The sequence below is a fragment of the Selaginella moellendorffii genome, unplaced genomic scaffold, assembly GCF_000143415.4.
Source record: "Selaginella moellendorffii unplaced genomic scaffold, v1.0 SELMOscaffold_1, whole genome shotgun sequence".
Lineage (NCBI taxonomy): Eukaryota > Viridiplantae > Streptophyta > Lycopodiopsida > Selaginellales > Selaginellaceae > Selaginella > Selaginella moellendorffii.
The window spans coordinates 667,458-684,012 of record NW_003314262.1 but is presented as its reverse complement, the minus strand read 5'-3'; the positions used below and the strand labels follow the sequence as shown (position 1 = coordinate 684,012).

General features: G+C 50.9%; 5 protein-coding genes across 10 annotated transcripts; 4 read left to right on the top strand and 1 right to left on the bottom strand.

The window, feature by feature from the left end:
- Positions 1-140: 140 nt before the first annotated feature.
- Positions 141-2,647, top strand: LOC9656554 (phosphoglycerate kinase). 2 transcript variants are annotated; one of them, XM_024684350.1, is made up of 11 exons: positions 141-254; positions 312-395; positions 454-661; positions 721-967; positions 1,019-1,091; positions 1,142-1,397; positions 1,451-1,609; positions 1,670-1,864; positions 1,926-2,063; positions 2,128-2,360; positions 2,424-2,647. In XM_024684350.1, exons 4-11 carry the CDS (start codon positions 790-792, stop codon positions 2,575-2,577), a joined length of 1,386 nt encoding a protein of 461 aa, XP_024540118.1. In that variant the 5' UTR covers positions 141-254; positions 312-395; positions 454-661; positions 721-789; the 3' UTR covers positions 2,578-2,647. The 2 variants fall into 2 exon arrangements, with proteins under 2 accessions (XP_024540118.1, XP_024540125.1); XM_024684357.1 differs by lacking the exons at positions 141-254; positions 312-395; positions 454-661 and having other exon boundaries at positions 889-967; positions 1,024-1,091.
- Positions 2,648-2,733: 86 nt separating this feature from the next.
- LOC112349630 lies at positions 2,734-4,172 on the top strand. Its single transcript, XM_024684375.1, has 3 exons — positions 2,734-2,979; positions 3,036-3,479; positions 3,544-4,172. Exons 2-3 carry the CDS (start codon positions 3,070-3,072, stop codon positions 4,037-4,039), a joined length of 906 nt encoding a protein of 301 aa, XP_024540143.1. The 5' UTR covers positions 2,734-2,979; positions 3,036-3,069; the 3' UTR covers positions 4,040-4,172.
- LOC9629658 (histone-lysine N-methyltransferase ATX3) lies at positions 3,473-9,291 on the bottom strand. The gene is made up of 24 exons (XM_024684318.1): positions 8,262-9,291; positions 7,568-8,208; positions 7,463-7,518; positions 7,253-7,415; positions 7,107-7,199; positions 6,984-7,052; positions 6,845-6,913; positions 6,711-6,784; positions 6,563-6,658; positions 6,367-6,505; positions 6,210-6,315; positions 6,060-6,159; positions 5,888-6,012; positions 5,689-5,834; positions 5,523-5,627; positions 5,407-5,474; positions 5,135-5,357; positions 5,001-5,078; positions 4,893-4,955; positions 4,745-4,834; positions 4,605-4,691; positions 4,476-4,550; positions 4,312-4,412; positions 3,473-4,251 (listed from the first exon to the last, which is right to left on the bottom strand). Exons 1-24 carry the CDS (start codon positions 9,163-9,165, stop codon positions 4,170-4,172), a joined length of 3,753 nt encoding a protein of 1,250 aa, XP_024540086.1. The 5' UTR covers positions 9,166-9,291; the 3' UTR covers positions 3,473-4,169.
- A 1,011-nt stretch (positions 9,292-10,302) lies between these two features.
- LOC9629657 (UPF0548 protein At2g17695) lies at positions 10,303-11,823 on the top strand. Of its 3 annotated transcripts, none has more exons than XM_024684392.1 (5): positions 10,303-10,981; positions 11,035-11,208; positions 11,264-11,468; positions 11,547-11,599; positions 11,676-11,823. In XM_024684392.1, exons 1-5 carry the CDS (start codon positions 10,890-10,892, stop codon positions 11,707-11,709), a joined length of 558 nt encoding a protein of 185 aa, XP_024540160.1. In that variant the 5' UTR covers positions 10,303-10,889; the 3' UTR covers positions 11,710-11,823. The 3 variants fall into 3 exon arrangements, with proteins under 3 accessions (XP_024540160.1, XP_024540154.1, XP_002961859.2); XM_024684386.1 differs by having other exon boundaries at positions 11,673-11,823; XM_002961813.2 differs by having other exon boundaries at positions 11,547-11,823.
- Positions 11,808-16,528, top strand: LOC9629656 (pentatricopeptide repeat-containing protein At3g49170, chloroplastic). Of its 3 annotated transcripts, XM_024684332.1 has the most exons (3): positions 12,149-12,258; positions 12,318-16,200; positions 16,278-16,528. In XM_024684332.1, exon 2 carries the CDS (start codon positions 12,333-12,335, stop codon positions 14,418-14,420), a length of 2,088 nt encoding a protein of 695 aa, XP_024540100.1. In that variant the 5' UTR covers positions 12,149-12,258; positions 12,318-12,332; the 3' UTR covers positions 14,421-16,200; positions 16,278-16,528. The 3 variants fall into 3 exon arrangements, with proteins under 3 accessions (XP_024540093.1, XP_024540105.1, XP_024540100.1); XM_024684325.1 differs by having other exon boundaries at positions 11,808-16,200; XM_024684337.1 differs by lacking the exon at positions 16,278-16,528 and having other exon boundaries at positions 11,808-13,881; positions 13,928-14,070.
- The last annotated feature ends 27 nt before the right edge of the window (positions 16,529-16,555 follow it).

Here is a 16,555-nt window from a genome sequence, read left to right as displayed (position 1 = left end):
CCAGGGCCGACAACAGAGTTTCTCGGACAACCAATGTGGTGATGGGAGGAACCGTGGTGGATGAATGGCAGGCACTCGATAGTAAGGTGAGTGATGCCTGTAACATATATGTTTGCTACTCTTTTTTCTTTGTGTCTAAGGTGAATACGTACCCTATGGAGCGTGGATTCACAGCCATTGGAACCGGTGGTGATGACTTCGTCAGAGCAATGGTTTTGGCTGTGGAAACTGTTCTTCAAATTTCTGTCTCTACGGTGCGTGATAGGAAGCTTTTGTTTTATGTCTTTTCTACACTCGTCCCCATTTTACAGGAGGAGATTAGCAGCAAGCTCTCATCCCAAGGCAAGTACATATCAGTGAAAATCGGGCCCGTTGCAGTGCAATCGAGTGAACAGGTTCGCTCAATCTTTAAAACTGAGACGGGTACTCACTCATTCGTCACTGTGGAAGCAGGTGCGCGCTGTGTACAATGCAATGCGGTGTGATAGCCGCATGAAGTATTTCTTGTAAAGTTTATTTGACACGGCTCGTGTGAATGAAATGGTCCAATTTATAATGTGGGAGCTCTTCTATTCTTGGGAAGGACAAAAGCTACCGGAATGGAATGGCGACTGCGAAACACGTAAGCGTGTGGTGTCACCGCAATTATCGAGCTGTAACAGTGAGTAAGACCCGTGAGAATTATTGGATTGGATGATAAATTTGGGCACTTGGCTGCAGCTATTTATATACAGCTCACAAGCAGCACGATGAGGAGGAAGAGAAGGAAGAAAAAGTAAAAAGGGAGGCATGGCTCCTTACGGTCCCGAGAGCAACAACAATGGAACTTTGCAAATTGGCTACAGTGTGGATGATGAACGGGGGAGCAACGCTGCGTCTTTGGATCCAAAGTTACCTCTGCTACAGGAAGCTGATTTGCGGGACAAGGTGGTTCTCCTCCGTGTCGATCACAATGTTGTGAAGAAAGGTAAGGCTTTTACGAGAATTCTCTCCTTTCTGACATCGATTTGTGCGGCAGGAAAGATTTTGGATCAGTACCGCATCGATGTTACGCTTCCTACCATGTTCAACATAGTGCAAAGGGGTGGCCGGTGAGTGTTAAAAATGCCGCCTTTGGAAGTTGTTGAGGCATAGATGACAGGTTAATTGTCATGACACACATCGGGCGTCCATTCGACAAGAAGAACAAGAGCATCACAATCAGCTCGGATGATTCCGTGGATGCTGTGGTGGCTTACCTTCAGAGGAAGCTCCGAATCAAGTTCGTTGTCCCGGAGTTCCACCACAGTGACAAGGATGGCATTCTGGACATTGACACCTCCATTAATTGGCTCATCCACGACCTCCGCTCGAGGAAAATCGGAGGAGTTTATCTTCCCAACACACGCTGGTTTGCGGTAAGGAACGAGCTTTCAATTTTTCCATATTTTTCTCGAGCTATTCACAACAGGGAGAGGAAGACAAGGGAGAGAAAATGGAGAGGTTCGTTGTTCAACTAGCTGGACTTGCGGATGTGTATGTGAATGATGCTTTTGGGTCATGGCAATCTCATGCGTCAACGTATCACATTGCCAAGTACCTTCCATCTTTTGCGGGACTGTGCATGCAGGCAAGTAACTTTTGTCATGCAAACACGGAGTTGATTTGTTCTTATCTCTGGGCTCCTTAGGATGAACTGAGCAACGTGAAGGCTGTTCTCGAACCAAAGCGACCATTTGTAGCGATCGTTGCTGGTGCCAAGTACGACACCAAGATAGGCCCGCTCACCGAAATCTACAAGAAGGTTGACAAGCTGATTTTGGGGGGAGTGATTTACAACACGTATCTATGTGCCAAGTATGACATCTCGATTGCCGGAGTTCAGGTGTGCGCAATTGTGCCGTTCCATGCTCTTGTCCATTAACTCAATGGATTGATTTCTACAGGAGTCTGATATTGATCTGGCCAGGGGCCTTGTGGAGCTTGACAAGAAACAAAAGAAAGTGTTGGACTTGCCTCTCCTGGTCGAGTCAGACACGCTTGATGGCCGGTACAAGAACAAGTTCCGCACTATATCCATCGAGGTTTGTGATGTTTATGGTTTGTTTTCGCTTGCTTGCCTCTAAGCTTTTCTAGATGGCTTAACAGGAGTTTCAAGCAGGAAAGGAATATAAGTACATAGTGGACGTCGATCCGGCGTCATTCGAGTCGGGTGAGGTGAGGGAGTCACTGTCGTCCGCCAAAGCCATATTCGTGAATGCGGTGATGGGCCTGATGCCCCACTTTTGGCACGGCACCAGCAAGATGGATGAAGTCATCGACCGTAACACTGGAGCTCAGAAGCTGTTTGGAGGAGGTGACACGCTCCAGGTGTTTAAGAGGTGAGTTCTTCCTAAATCTTTGCTCCTTTGGATGGGGATTGATCGATTTTTTTGTGCTGGCAGCTTGCATCCTGGCTTGTATCACGAGGCACTGGACAGTCCCAAGTATTATCTCTTCACAGGTGGAGGCACCGTGCTCAAAGTGATCGAAGAAGGAAATCCTTTTGGTCTCGATACAGTGAAAGCGCTCATCAACGGCCATAAAGATAAACTCTAAAATCTTCTCGAACTGGGTTGACCAGAATATTCTACGATCCTCCAAAAAATCGAGGAATATTTTACCTTTACCTGTTTTGTCCTTTATTTCTCTAGTCTCGTGACGTGTCGAGCGCATGCTTGCACGGAACGGTAATTTGGAGCAGCGATCTCGTGCCGCCCCACAGCATCCTCGCGCGCCCGTGGAAGAGGAGAGGAGATCGCGGCGTTGCGTGGCGGATGACCGAGGATTACAGGCCAGGTTTGGCGCCAATGTGACGCGGACGGAGATTAGGGCGATCGCGATCCCTCGATCAGCCCAGGGCTGATCGCGGCGGCAGCGCTATGAGAGATCAGCAGCAAGCGTTCTTCTACACGTAAGGGAATCCAACCAACGCATTCCTCCTTTCTCAATCGATCAAAAGTGAGTTTCTTCTCCTCTTTCGATCTAGATAGAGATGGTGAAATGGAATGCTGCAGGGGCTTTGCGAGATCTGGATGCCTTGACTCCGCCATGGCTGCCGATTGGCAGTGGGCCACGACCAAGCACAAGTCAAGCAAGCCTTCCACGCGGCAGCAGCAAAAACTCCAGAGTTTGATGAAAGAGGAGGATGAGTTCCTCCTGTGGCCGGATCACTCGCAGTACGCAGAGCTCATCGATCAGGAGCGGCACAGGCAGCGGATCTACGTCACAAAGGGGAGCTACTTTGGCCAGCACCGAGTTGAATCCGGCGAAGAAACCGCTCATCTAAAATCCTCCCTCGACTCCACAACCGTGACAACCTCGTCGTCGTCACTACCAGTGTCTTGGCGAACCGCCGGAAGCCATGAACTCGCGGCCATCGTCTCGCAAAGATCTGGCAACATCGCCAACTGCGATCTTCCCCCGCCGTCTCCGGAAGCGCACAGTAGCATCAAACCAACGTAAGTTGGAAATCTTTCCTTTTGTTTTGAGCGTTATCAATTGTTTTTCTTTTTGTCTTGGCAGGTCTTGCAGCAGTAGTAACAGTCCTCGATCTTCGACCGGGCCCCGAGCGCATGATTTGCTTGGCGAGGCGCTGTGCCGCTCCCAGACACGGGCACGAGAAGCGGAGAAGCTGGCGGTGCGTGCGTTTCGAGAGAAGGACGAGCTGATGCATCTGTTCTTCCGCGAGGCATCCATGTCGCTGGCCTACAGGCAGTGGCTCGTATCGCTGCAAGCCGAGAATCTGTGCCTTCGGATGTGTCACGCTGCTTTTCCTTCAAAGTCACTCGGCCACCACTTTCACCACCACTGCCCGCAGCTCCAGACTTCTTCCAAGCGATGGAATCACCACCAGCACCACCACTACCACAAGAAGACGAAGCTGGAACGAGGTGGTGGTGCTACTCGTCCGGAAGAGCTGCTGCTGCGCTGCACTGTGGCGTTTGCGTTGGGCCTGGGGCTTGCTGGTGCTGGATTCATGCTCGGCTGGGGGATGGGTTGGATCTTCTTTGCGTTCTAAAAGGACTGCTCTCTTGCTTCCAGTTTCCAGTTTAGTGTATATATCTATATATATATGTTCTCACCTCCGGGGATAATGTACAGCGCTGCCTTGATCCTCCTCTCGTTTATGTAAAAATCAAGTTGTGCCGCTAGTTCATGTATTGCCGGCACGAGTCGGATCCGCACAAGCAAGGAACCTTCTTGTCTTCCTCCTCAAACTGATAGTCGTATCTGTAACGATAAAGGAAAGCAACAAATGACTAAACCATGAACAAACGATATGCAACTTACGTAAGCTCCTCGCCCGCAGCCACATTTCGCTTCGCAATGAGAACGATGCGGCTTTCCTCACCATCAACGCATAAAATTCGTGCATAGCAACTGGGTGAGCACTGCAAAGAAACCATATCTAAAAATCAGCATAAAGAAGCAGGATGTTTTTAAAATCAACACACCGAGTGGTTGATGAGCCGACCTATGTTCCCTTTCTCAGTGGCATCGATTACAATCTCCTCACTTATCTTGAACAACTGCAAGACGGTTTGATACGTTACCAACATGGTAAGAAAAATGATAATCCTTACGTAGCAATCTTTTCCTTGGTCACGGTATCGCTTTTCTCTCAAATCGGCGACACTTCTTCTCACTTGCTCGCCTCGGTACTCAACAACCTGCGTCAAGGAAATTAGACTCCAAGCACCTAGGAGAAACAACGTTATCTTACGATTTCTCCCTCTTCGATGGTCCTGCGCGCAAACAATCCCCAACCGTGAATACCCGACTTCCCGAAGCAGACTCGAGACTTTTCAGTTTTCTGGACAAGAGAAACAGAACAAAGAAAATGATGATAACAATCATGTAATGCCACTTGCCTCCAAAAACGACAACCTCGTCTTCATATCAACAAGGTCCTCATGTTCGAGTTCCGGAAAATCCTGCCATGAACAACAATTAGCACGAATCATACATGAACTTCGTACCCGAAGGGCATCTATGCTTTCCGTAGAGTGATGACTGTATCCCATCACCCTGTAAGCTATCGGACTTCTGTTGCTTCTCTGCAAGAAACGCACGAAAAATTCATAAACTGAAATACAAAGCCAAACAAAAGCACCTTGTAATACATGTTCTGACCATAAACTTGACACCTTGCAGCTGGGTTTTTAGATCGCCGAAAATTTTGAAACTCTTTTTCTAGATCATCGCACAGCTTCTTAGGAAAGGAGTTGAATGTACTCGAAGATTTGGAAGATTGACCATTACTGAACCGTTCTTTCTTTCCCAGTGAAACACCCTTGTCTGTAGTATATTGTATGTATGAATCTGGCTTTGGCGCCCTGCAACATTTCTTTTAGCTCTGAACAGAAATAAATAACAAGACAATACTTGTGCGTGGCGCAATAAGTTATCATTCTTGTCTCAAAAGAACCATTTTTCTTATAGGAAATTTGAACCTGAAACATCATCGTGTATAGGATAGAACTGAAAGCTGAAGAGCTTACCTCCATGTGATATCCGGCTCTCAAAGCACACATTGGATGATACAGGGTTTTACATTTGTTGCACTGTATACAGACCCCATGAATTTGCTTGCAAACTGCACAGGCCTTCACCGAGAAAGAAGTAAAAATTAGGACAAAGGTGGAAGTAAGGGCTTTCGGCACAAACCTCGCGGAAACGCATTAGATCGATTCGGGTAATGCCTGCGGCTGGCTCCATTGCTACTTCATCCTTGAACGTCACCTCATGAATAAACCAAGCACACGTAATATGCACCCAAAGACCTTTGATAGTGGTAGGCTTGAGTGCTCCACCTGTAATAAGCAAGTGATGCATCTTACACAAACTTAACAGGAAGACGGATTACCTTTCACGGGACAAAGGCAGCAATCGCGCACAGCATCAGGCGTCTCGCAACCTCGACAAACCCATGAACCACTTATTTCTGAAGCTTTGACCCCATAGCACTCTTCATGAACAGCCAATTGGCACCTACATAGCGACTGGCTCAAGTTTATCTTTAAGCAGAAAATAAATACCTGTTGCAAATAATAATCTTGTTCACATCGTAGTCTTCAATCCATCGGCAAACAGCACACCTTTCAGGTGTCCAGATAGGAACAACCGGTTTGTATGCCGCTAAAACTAATGCTTGGTCATTCTGTTTATTTGCCAAAATAAGTTCTTACCTTCCAAACATGTCAAAAGTTCCTTCACACGATAGCTGTTTGGCGTGCAAAGTTCAGGACCATCGTAAGCAAGGCCGATAGCGCCGCCCTCCAGCATAAGTCGTAGCTACAGGATGAGCAGGATTAGTTCGATGCAAAACATATGCACGGGACATACCCAGGAGAGAAGAGTCTGGTTCAGATTTTTGACCACGATAGTCTCCTTCCACCTTCTCTTCTTAGATCCAGTGTGTTGTTCCCATTCTGAAGGTAGCATATGCTTTCCGTCACCACATCGTTCGCACTTGCAAAGGATTCTGTAAAATGTTATCGTCCAGTCAGTGGAAGACAGGAAGAGGAAGACAATAGCTTACCGGTGATGCTTTGGCAAATATTCTGCTTCGCACCCTGAACATGTCACAAGTAGCTTGCGTGGAAGAACGTATGTTGAGCCATTGTTCCCGTTTGAGCTACAGGGTACAAGTTAAATATGTAAGAGATATGCAGATGAGTATAGCTTACTCGGCCCCTCGCTTCTTCGAAATGTTCTGCGTGTTTCTGCAGTCGGGACAGTAGTAAGTACAGCGTTTCAGCTCCTGTTTGTTTAGTTACTGTTAGAAATTTTAATGTGACAGTCAAGAGAGTTTCAATACAACCTTCAGCTGCTTGCTGCTGATATTGTCACATTCAGCATGTACCCAGATTTCACAATTGTCGCATGCAGCCTACAAAAGTTTCGCATTCAGCAAACTAGAAAAAAGAAAGAAAAGAAAAAAGAAAAGAAGAACGCTTTACCCAGTCGCCTTTGTCATTTGGATGCCAAACCTTCTTGCAAATTCCACAGTACTGCCTTGATTTGTAAAGCTGACGTCGAGAAGTCAAGACCAAGAAAGTCAAGACAAAGATAAATACACAGACCTTTTTACAATGTCTGCACAATAGCTCTTCAGGGACCGGGTTCAATTTTATCCTTCCGAACAAAGCAGCTCCACAACCGACACAAATATTTATCTGCACAATGTTCCGTTAGAGCTATGCATGTTTACTTTCAGAAGTTTGCATACCCTTTGCTTAGCATCTTCGCATTTGCTCTCATCTTCGCTGTGAGAGGGTTTTTTGCAAACATCTTCACATTCTTCGAAACCAGCTTCGGCCAGAGTTGCTTCTTCAATGGCAGACCAAAAATCACCGGGCTGACTCTTGTTAAATGATGTTTGGCTCTGGAACCTGAGAAACAAGTCCGTCACATCTAAATTGTGGACTCACATTCTTACCTTTCCAAATAATCCACGAAGGGAAATATCATGCCCTTTCTTACCCATGCATAGTCCTAAAGCATCGAAGTTAGTACAAACAAGTAATAAGTAGAAACAGCTTACCCGTCGTTTCACTCCTCTCGCTAAAGATTCGCCGTAGAACATAACGCAGAGCCGATTTGGGACGCATTTCCTTCGAACGGACTCCGGTACCTCCTTGATAGGATCAACTACCTTTGCTGGCCAAACAGGGTCCTTCTTCTTCCCAGATTTCGCCCAAACAATGTCTCCAATGTCAAACTCTTCAAGGGAGTGTGAGCCACAGGTGATGAAAGCGGCTTTTCCATCGCACTCTGAGATTGTTTCCGCATCCGTGACCGTGGAAAGCTTTTGCGACGATATGACAGAGGTAACCTCCACTTCGGCGGGAGAAAACCGCACTTCCGCCTTTCTTCTCAGCACTTCAACTGATGTCAATGTCGGGGATTCATGGATGCCATCACTCCTGGATGTAACAGAGTTTGCATCGTGCTTTCTCCCAGCTTGTTGGGCTTCTTCAGCAGGACGAGCTTTTTCTTCAATCTCGCGCTTGGAGCCTCGAGTGGAACGTTTCTTCAACGGAGCAAGCACCGAGTCACGTAATCTCGTCGGCAAGGCCTGCGACCTTCCCCGTTTGGAGCGTATAAGGGGAGCGACCTCCTCGTCCTTGCTCGGATGGCCAGTGGTTTCATTCGAGAACGAGATGTTGCTACTTTCTGAACAATCTGCGTCACGATATGCACTCGTCAGATCAAATTGCCGCAATGCGATGGCGTACCTGCATCGACAGAGCGTCTGGTTCGGCAGCTACCATGTTGGATGGAGCTCTCCTCTGGTGGTACCAAGTCATGCACCTGGGTCTTTGCAAAGACACCCTCGTCGTCCTCGTCAAATGAAGAACAAGATAGAGCGTTGAGAGCTTTGATCACAAGCGCCAAGCTTCTCTTGAACTCGAGCTTGTCCTGCCCAAAAGCTTCAACCTTCGGCTTCTTCAGTCTTTTTGAAACTTCGTCTGAAGTGGTGGGCTTGCAGCGCTTGAGAGAGAGTTTGCCTGGAACTGGAAGACTCGGTCCAGCATCCTTCTTCCCACCCAAATTCTTGCTGGATGCTAAAGGATCGGCCTCCACCTTTATGTGGGTGCTCGTAACATCACTACTGTTCCACCCTCGATGAAACCCACCAACGTGTAGTAGTCCGACTGGAGGCTTGGAATCGAGAGAAGAAGCCGCTGGGGGAGGTGGTGGCGGTGGCGGAGTAACAGGCAAAGCAATCCTCTCGCCAATGCATCGATCAGCTTGGCCGTGATTGATGCACGAGGCGTGCACTCGCTTGATCCCATTGCGACTCTTGCCCAGCTGCATCAATGGCTTCTTGTCGTCGCAGCTGCCGGGCGCTTGGAATTGCGCTGCTGCCAATGTGGGCTGCTTGATGGGGCTGGGATTGTGTATGGGATTGGGCTTGATTGCCGCTGGAGGTCGCCAGAACGATGCCAACCTGATAGCCTGCTGCTGCTGCTGCTGCTCGACACCGCCTCCAACATCTCGATCGAGATCGCGAAACCCATTCCTGTTCACGGATTGATGATGAAATGTTGCGCATCCGGATGGAGCAGCCGGAGCGATGAGCTGCCTCGTCAAGTAATCTGTCCCGAAGCCGGCATCGCTACCCTGCCCTGTCCCCATTAGCTACGGCCGTCGCCCTAATCACACGAACACACTAACTAGGAATCTGGCCTGCTATGCTGATCCCGATTGCCCAGCTCTCATTTGGATTCCTCTCTTTGATCCTCCTCTCGTCCTTCCTCCTCCTCCTCTTCCTCCTCCTCCTCCGCCTCGGACACCGCGCGGCATTTCACCGCATTCGCGGCGCAGCGATCGAGTACACAATGCTGGCAAGACGGCAGCAACCGCGGCATACCTGTAATCTTCATCGCCTCCGCGCAGCCATGGATCGATCGCGCAAGCCCTATTTCCTCGCCGCGGATGGATCTTCTACCCCGGGGATAGAGTAATATTTGCTGCCGATGTGTTTGTTGTATGCCTTCTCTTTGACGCCCCCATTTTCCCTTGGCCCATCCGGCCACAGCCGCATTAAGCCCAAGGGCCACTTGGCGACTGCCGCGTGGCAATCCAAGAAGGCCAGGGTTCGAACCCTGTCCCAACAAACACTTTGTGCACAAGGCGAGGCGAGGCGTTCTACCCGATTCTCTTCCTTCCATTTCTCCTTTGTCCAGGGCAAGCAGGGCAACCGCCATGGATCTTCTTCCTCCTCTCTCCTCTCTTCACCTCGCCGGCGTCCAAGATCCTCGCCATGCAATTCCCCAGAGCCGAGCGATCGTCTTGTTTTAGGAGTCTCTAGCGCAGCGCTTCCTTCTAGACTAGATTGAGGATTTCGGGCAGAAGCGAGCAACCAGGAGCTCCATCTCTCCACCGCAGAGCCAATTCAATGCAGCACAAGAGATTTCGAAGCTCTTGCCCCTCGCCGTCTTGGAACGAGGTCATGATCCAGCAAGGGCCATTGCGAGGCAGCATCGCCGTCGCTCGGCACAGGACGATGAAGCCCCAGGCAGGCGCCGAGGTAGCGTGGAATGGATCGGTGGCTCACCAGCGCCTCCCCGATCCTGGAGTGTGCAGCATCGGCAAGAACAAGAGGAGAACGGCATCAAGCCATAATGCTGCTCCATCGCCTTCCATCGGGCACGCCGGGGGATATTTCAGCGGCAGCGCTACGCAGTCGGGGGAGAATTGGTCGAAGAAATCCACAGATCCGACGCCGCTGATCGAGCATGAGGAGCACGAGGATCAAGCCGATTCCAGCGTCACCGCGGAAGCAATTGCCGTGGAGAGCTTGCTCGCTCTGGACGTGCTGGCTCATTGCGCTGTCATCCAGTCACAAATCCACGACTCCGCGGCCAGCGCCTGTCGTCCCCCCGGGAGAAGGGTCTTCGTCCAGAGCCTGGGATTTTCGATCTTCCAGAGGAGGCGGGGGCCAGTATCGTCTCCTTCCCGGCCCAGCGATGGTTTTCCGAGCAAGCCCTCTTCGATCGGCGGCAGCAGTAGCGACGAGGAGGAGCGAATTGGCCGGCCCAAGCGCAAGAGGGCGACCCTTTTGCCCTCCAAGTTCCAGGACTCGGTGCTCATGCTGAAGAACAAGAACAAGAAGAGCGGCGGCGGCGGCAGTGGCAGCGCTAACAAGAAGAAGAAGATCAAGAGGAAGTAGGCCTAGGAGTTTCACACACATTGATCGATCCCGGCATCGATCGGAGCGTCGGGCAAGGGAAAAGCCTTCGTTTGGTTTTAGTTTTGCTCTCCCATGTAGAGAAAATCTTCTCCCCCGAACACCATTCATAGGACCGTCCGCTTCTCTCAAAGCCATGGAGCTATGCGGGCAAACAAAATTTCTTTGAATGCAATGCAATCCCTCTCTTGCCCTAGTTTTAGATATGGTGCTCCTGGGCTGGGGATGGAGCAAGCCGCCATCGCAGGCCAAGGATCACAGGCAAGATTTTGCGGCATCGATCCATGTTCCTTATCGTGTTCCTTGTTCTTTAGGGATTTAGATTTCAACTACACAGCAGAGGACTGCTGCAGCGAGGCGGCGTGGACGGACGAGCGCCTCCAATCGATCGAGCGCCAAGGGTTTGCGATCAACCATTCCAGGGTGAAGATCGGCCACGGCCAAGAGGAGGCGTTCATCAGGGCCAAGAATTTGCTCCAAGATTGGCGGTAGGTTTTCTGTGGAGTGATTTGCGATGGCGTGAAGAAATGCTTGGCTGCGCAGGCATTTTCAGCTGGGCTGGGCATTCGTTCCGCGGGAGACGCCGATCGAGCGTGGCCAGGGATTCAATGTGTGTAGCAAGGAAGGGCTTTTCTGGATCGTGAATCCACTACGTCTTCGCTACATTCGCGACGATCGAGAGCAAGCCAGGAAGAACAACAAAATCGTCTACGCCTTTGGAAGTGGGACCTTGCAGGGCCATCTCCTGGTAAGTCAGCAAAAAAAACTCTTCTTTTCTTCTTTCCTTTTGCAACAATGGATGATCAATCGATCGAGTGGTTTATAGGCTGGTGAAGAGCGATTTTCTGTGGAATGGAACAAGGAAGATGACAGCATCTGGTACGAGATCTTCTCCTTCTCAAAGCCGGCGCATTTTTTGTCGCTGGCAACTTATCCTTACGTCCGATTCAAGCAGCGCCTGTTCGCCAAGCAGTCAAGCGACAAGATGATCCAGGAAATGCGCCACAAAGTTTCCTAGGATCTTGCAAGCTCAAGGAAAGAAAAAACGCCGGCTTGTTGATGGCTGGGTGATGGTAATAATCTATCTATCGTCATCAAAAGGATGATCGTCTCTCCTCCCGCGACGACGAAAGTTTCAACACGGCCATGGTCTTTCAGAGAAGTTGACGATGTCGATTCGACAGAGTTTGCAGCTCTTTTACGGCAGTATGGAATCTCAAGGTCTGTGGAAGATGGGAGGCGGCTTCACTCTCAGCTGTCCGGGACTGGGCGGGACCGAGAGACATTCCTGGGAAATCTTATCGTTCAGATGTATGGAAGATGGGGGTGCTTGGAGGATGCTCGGGCTGCCTTTGACAGGATTCCTCGGCCGAACGTTTTCAGCTGGACGCTTCTCATCGCAGCTTACGTCGACAACGGAAATGGGAGAGAAGCTCTTCGAGTGTTTTGGAAGATGGAACTGGAAGGAGTCGGGGCCGATAGCTTCGTCTTCTCCAGCGTGCTGGGAGCTTGCTCCATACTGGGATGCTTAGAGCTGGGTAAGCGTCTCCACAAGCGGCTTGTTGACATCGGACTAAGCACTCACCTTGTCTTGCAGAACTCGCTGCTAAACATGTACACGAAAAGTGGCAGCTTGGAGGACGCTGCTCGTTTGTTCCGGGAGATGTCCCAGCCAAACATCGTCTCCTGGAACACGATGATTGCGGCAAATGCCCAGCATGGACATGACAGGCAAGCTCTCGAGATTTTCTGGACGATCGACTTGGAAGGCATGGAGCCGGACGTTTTCACTTTCGGAGCCGGACTAGCAGCGTGCTCGAGTCTCGCGCTCATCGAGCAGGGGAAGGCGATCGATGAGAGAACCACCAGCCTGGGATTTGAGGCCTCCGGCGGTGCTGCTTTACAGAACGCGCTGATCAACATGTATGCCAAGTGTGGCAACTTGGGAGAGGCATGGAGGAAGTTCCGGAAAATCAAGGACAAGGACGTGGTTGCCTGGAACATTATGATAGCTGCAAATGCCGGGCTTGGCTGTAACGAGGAAGCGTTAAATCTGTACAGGGAGATGGAAGTGGAAGGCTTGGAGCCCGACATGTTCACGCTCTCTAGTGCCGCGGTCTCCTCCTCCGACTTGCAACAAGGCAGATCAGTCCACGAACGGGTTCTGACGATCAGGCCGGAACCGGAAGGAAGTGTTGTCGTCCAGAATGCTCTCGTCAACATGTATGCGAGGTGTGGAAGTGTGGAAGATGCCAAGAGAGTTTTCATGGATTCACCAGACACAGAGAAGGACTGGAACGGATTTATCTCGGCCTGTTCCCAGCACTGCTTTCCAGTGGAGGCACTCACAGCATTCTGGGAAATGGATCTGGAAGGGGTGAAGCCGGTTGAGATCTCGACACTGACGAGTGTTCTCGCGGCCTGCTCGCTTCTCAAGAAGCTATCAGTGGGAAGAGCACTCCATGCACGGATCGAGCACGGTGGAGGAGGATCCTCAAGCGTCGCATCGACTGCCTTGGTTGAGATGTATGCGAACTGTGGGAGTTTGGACGAGGCAGTGGAAGTTTTTGACAAGATGGTGGATCATAGAAAGGATCTGGTGGCCTGGACAGCGATGATCGATGCCTACGTTCGTCATGGCTGCGGTCACGATGCATTGGAGCTGTATACAAAGATGAACCTGGAAGGAGTCCGAGCTGATGAGATTTGCCTGGCAAGCGTTCTGGCTGCCTGTTCGGCAACCGGCGATGAACGGACCGGCAGAAGATTACACAGTCACGTAGTTCTGGATCGGGAGCTCTCGGCTTCTATCGAGGTGACCAACGCTCTGTTGGAGATGTATGCGAGTTTCGGCGATCTGGAGGAGGCCGAGAGGGTGTTTGACAAGGTGGCCGGTCGAAGAAATGTTGTGACATGGAATATCATGATCGCAGCACTCGTTCGAGACGGCCAGGACCCAAGAGCTCTGAGTTTCTACCTCGACATGCAACGCGAAGGCAGAGTTCGAGCCGATGCATTCGTGTTCGCGAGCAGCATCACGGCGTGTGCAAACTTGCAGACGCTCGAGAAGGGCGAGATGATCCACCGAAGGATTGTTTCCAGCGGGCTGGAGAGAGACCGGCCAGTGGAGAATGCCGTGCTCAACTTGTACGTGAAGTGCGGTAAGCTCCAAGTTGCCGAGGAGTTTTTCCATAACATGCAGTACAGGGACGTGGTGTCTTGGAATGCGATGATCACGGCTCACGCTCAGCTGGGATTCGCAGCCTCCCGGCACAAAAACGGTGCGAGCAAAGCCATGGAGCTGTGGAACGAAATGCACTTGGATGGGATCCAACCAGATAGCATCAGCTTCACAGTCATCCTCACTCTGTGCAGCCATGTCGGTCTGGTCGACCAAGCAAGGTTATACTTCGTGTGGATGCTTCAAGAGCTGGACGGAAGGAGTGTTGGTCGAGAGGAGCACTATGGATGCATTGTGGATGTTCTTGGGCGTTTAGGATGGCTGAGCGAAGCAGAAGAGCTTATACACACAATGCCTGTAACACCAAGCCAAGTTGCTTGGATAAGTATGTTAAGCGCGTGCCGGATTCATCCAGACGCTGCCAGAGGGAAATGGGCAGCCCAAGAAGCAACTAAGCTGGTCCCATCCAAGTCCTCTCCGTACATCCTAGTTCACGATATTGTGACCATGGCCCATTAACTCTATGGTGACACCTGGCTACCTTAGGTGGCGCTTTGCTAGATCTTTAAAATGGAGCTGGATGATCTTCGGGCAAACAAGAAAGCTCTGTATAGCCCGCTGTGGATATCTTTGATCTCTTTCATAGATTGGTTCTCTTTGATCTCTGATTGATCGGTTGATTCTATGGCGGCATCTGAAGCGACACTGGATGCAATGAGGCGGGAGGCTCGAGCGAATGCCAAAGAAGACATTGTGACGCTAGCATCTGGAGCCCGAGAGAAGCTTGATCATGCTTTTGCAAGCGCCAAGGAAGTTGGAGGTAAGATTGCTCATCCTTTCGACGCCGGTGCTAGGGAGGCAGCGCACGGCAGGGCCGAGGGGCTGCGTAGGCAATCCTCGGAGAAGCAATCAAGTTTGCGAGAGATGGCCAGCCGCAAGGCGGAGGAAGAGCGTTTGGTTGCACGGAACAAGGTTGCGCAGCAAGTTCTTGGTGGTGGTGGAGGGATGCGTTACCCAGTGCCAGTTTACCCGGATCAATCCCAACCCCAGCAGAATGGATCCCAGCAGAATGAACAACTCCAGGACTATCCAGTAGAGCACCCTCCTCGCGTGGAATCACCCCAAGATCAAGGTGGGAGCAATGAAATAAATCACTCTGCCCATCCTGTGGAACCACCTCATCGCGAAGAAATCGAGCAGCCTCCTCCCCATGGCGAGGAACCAGCTCAAAACAGGGATGTTTCCAATTGATAAGGAACCTTTCTAGCTAGATACTTGTGTTTGTGGTTTGTAAAAAAGAAGGAACATATTTGATTGATTGATCATACGTTGGTGTACGACTCTTGACACGGAACAAGACAAAGCCAGTACAAAGGCGTGAGAGCCTACGCCCCAACAATATTTTAAAGCTAGATTAAAAACACTTGCGCGAATGGATGGACGCGAGCAATCCAGGCAGCGCCATCAGCATCACAGAGGAATCCGTGCTAGCTAACAAGTTGGAGGAGAAGTGTGAGTGAGACGACCCCACACGGCAGCCGTCGGATGCGGCGATGGACGACCGCGGCGGCGCCACGTGGGTAGAGATGCCCTGTTGCTCAAGTAGGAGTTAGTCCAAATTCTTCGCCTTCGTCGTGAAACCCTCCCTTCCCAGACACATTCTTCCATAGATTTCGCCAGGGAATTTGTGTGGATTTGTAGCGCGCGCGCGCGCCCTCTTAGAAGAGCGAGAGAGAGAGGGAGATCATCATGGCGATGGCGCTATCGCAGCTCCCTCCGTGGCTATGGCGCGCCAGCGGTGGTAGCAACAGCAACACCCTAGAGAATCAGCAACACCAGCAGCAGCACCAGCAGCAAGAGAGCGATCGATTCCGGAGGAGCAGCAGAGCGAGCGCGGGGAAATCGCGGCGACGCCAGAGGCCCAGGTCCTCCTCCTCCGCCTCCTCCAATTCCTCGTCGCAATCGGCTGCTAGTGCGCGGCGGCCGTGGAAGCTGTGCCGCGAGAGGCAGCTCGACGAGGAATTCGACCTGGTGGTCGTCCACTCGGATGGATGCTGCATGTCGGGCTCCGAATCGGAGGATTCCGACTGGTCCGTCGGCTGGCTGGAGCCCCATTCCACCGATTTTAGCTCCGATTCCGAGGAGAGCTTCGCGGTTCTTGTGCCCTGCTACGGCTCCTCGCGCACGCGCCGAAATATCTCCTCCGCCGCCCCGGCCAGCAATCCTCCTCCTCCCACCGTCTGGGCCGCCGCGCTTCTCACCACAATCTCCAGCGGCAGCAATCGCAATGCCGCAGCAGGTAATGTCGCCGCCAATCGATCGCCCTCTCGCTCCTCCCAAGAACCCTAAATTTCTTCTTTGTGGCTTTGCTTGCAGCCAAGCAGAGAAAGCACGTCGAGGATTGGCTATCTTCTCTCCATTGAAGGCGACGAATGGATGGATCGTTCCTTCGTTTGGGCTAGCGCCACTAATCCAGTGTGGCTACTTTGCGACGCGATTGATTATTTTAGCGGTGGATTAAGACTAACACGAAATTGGATGGATTGGGAGATTGGATTTGGGTAACAGCTCACTCACTTTTACTCACAGCGCAGCACACAAGCTCACTCACTACACGCCTCTGTACAGAAAAAAAAAATTGGTAGAACAATATT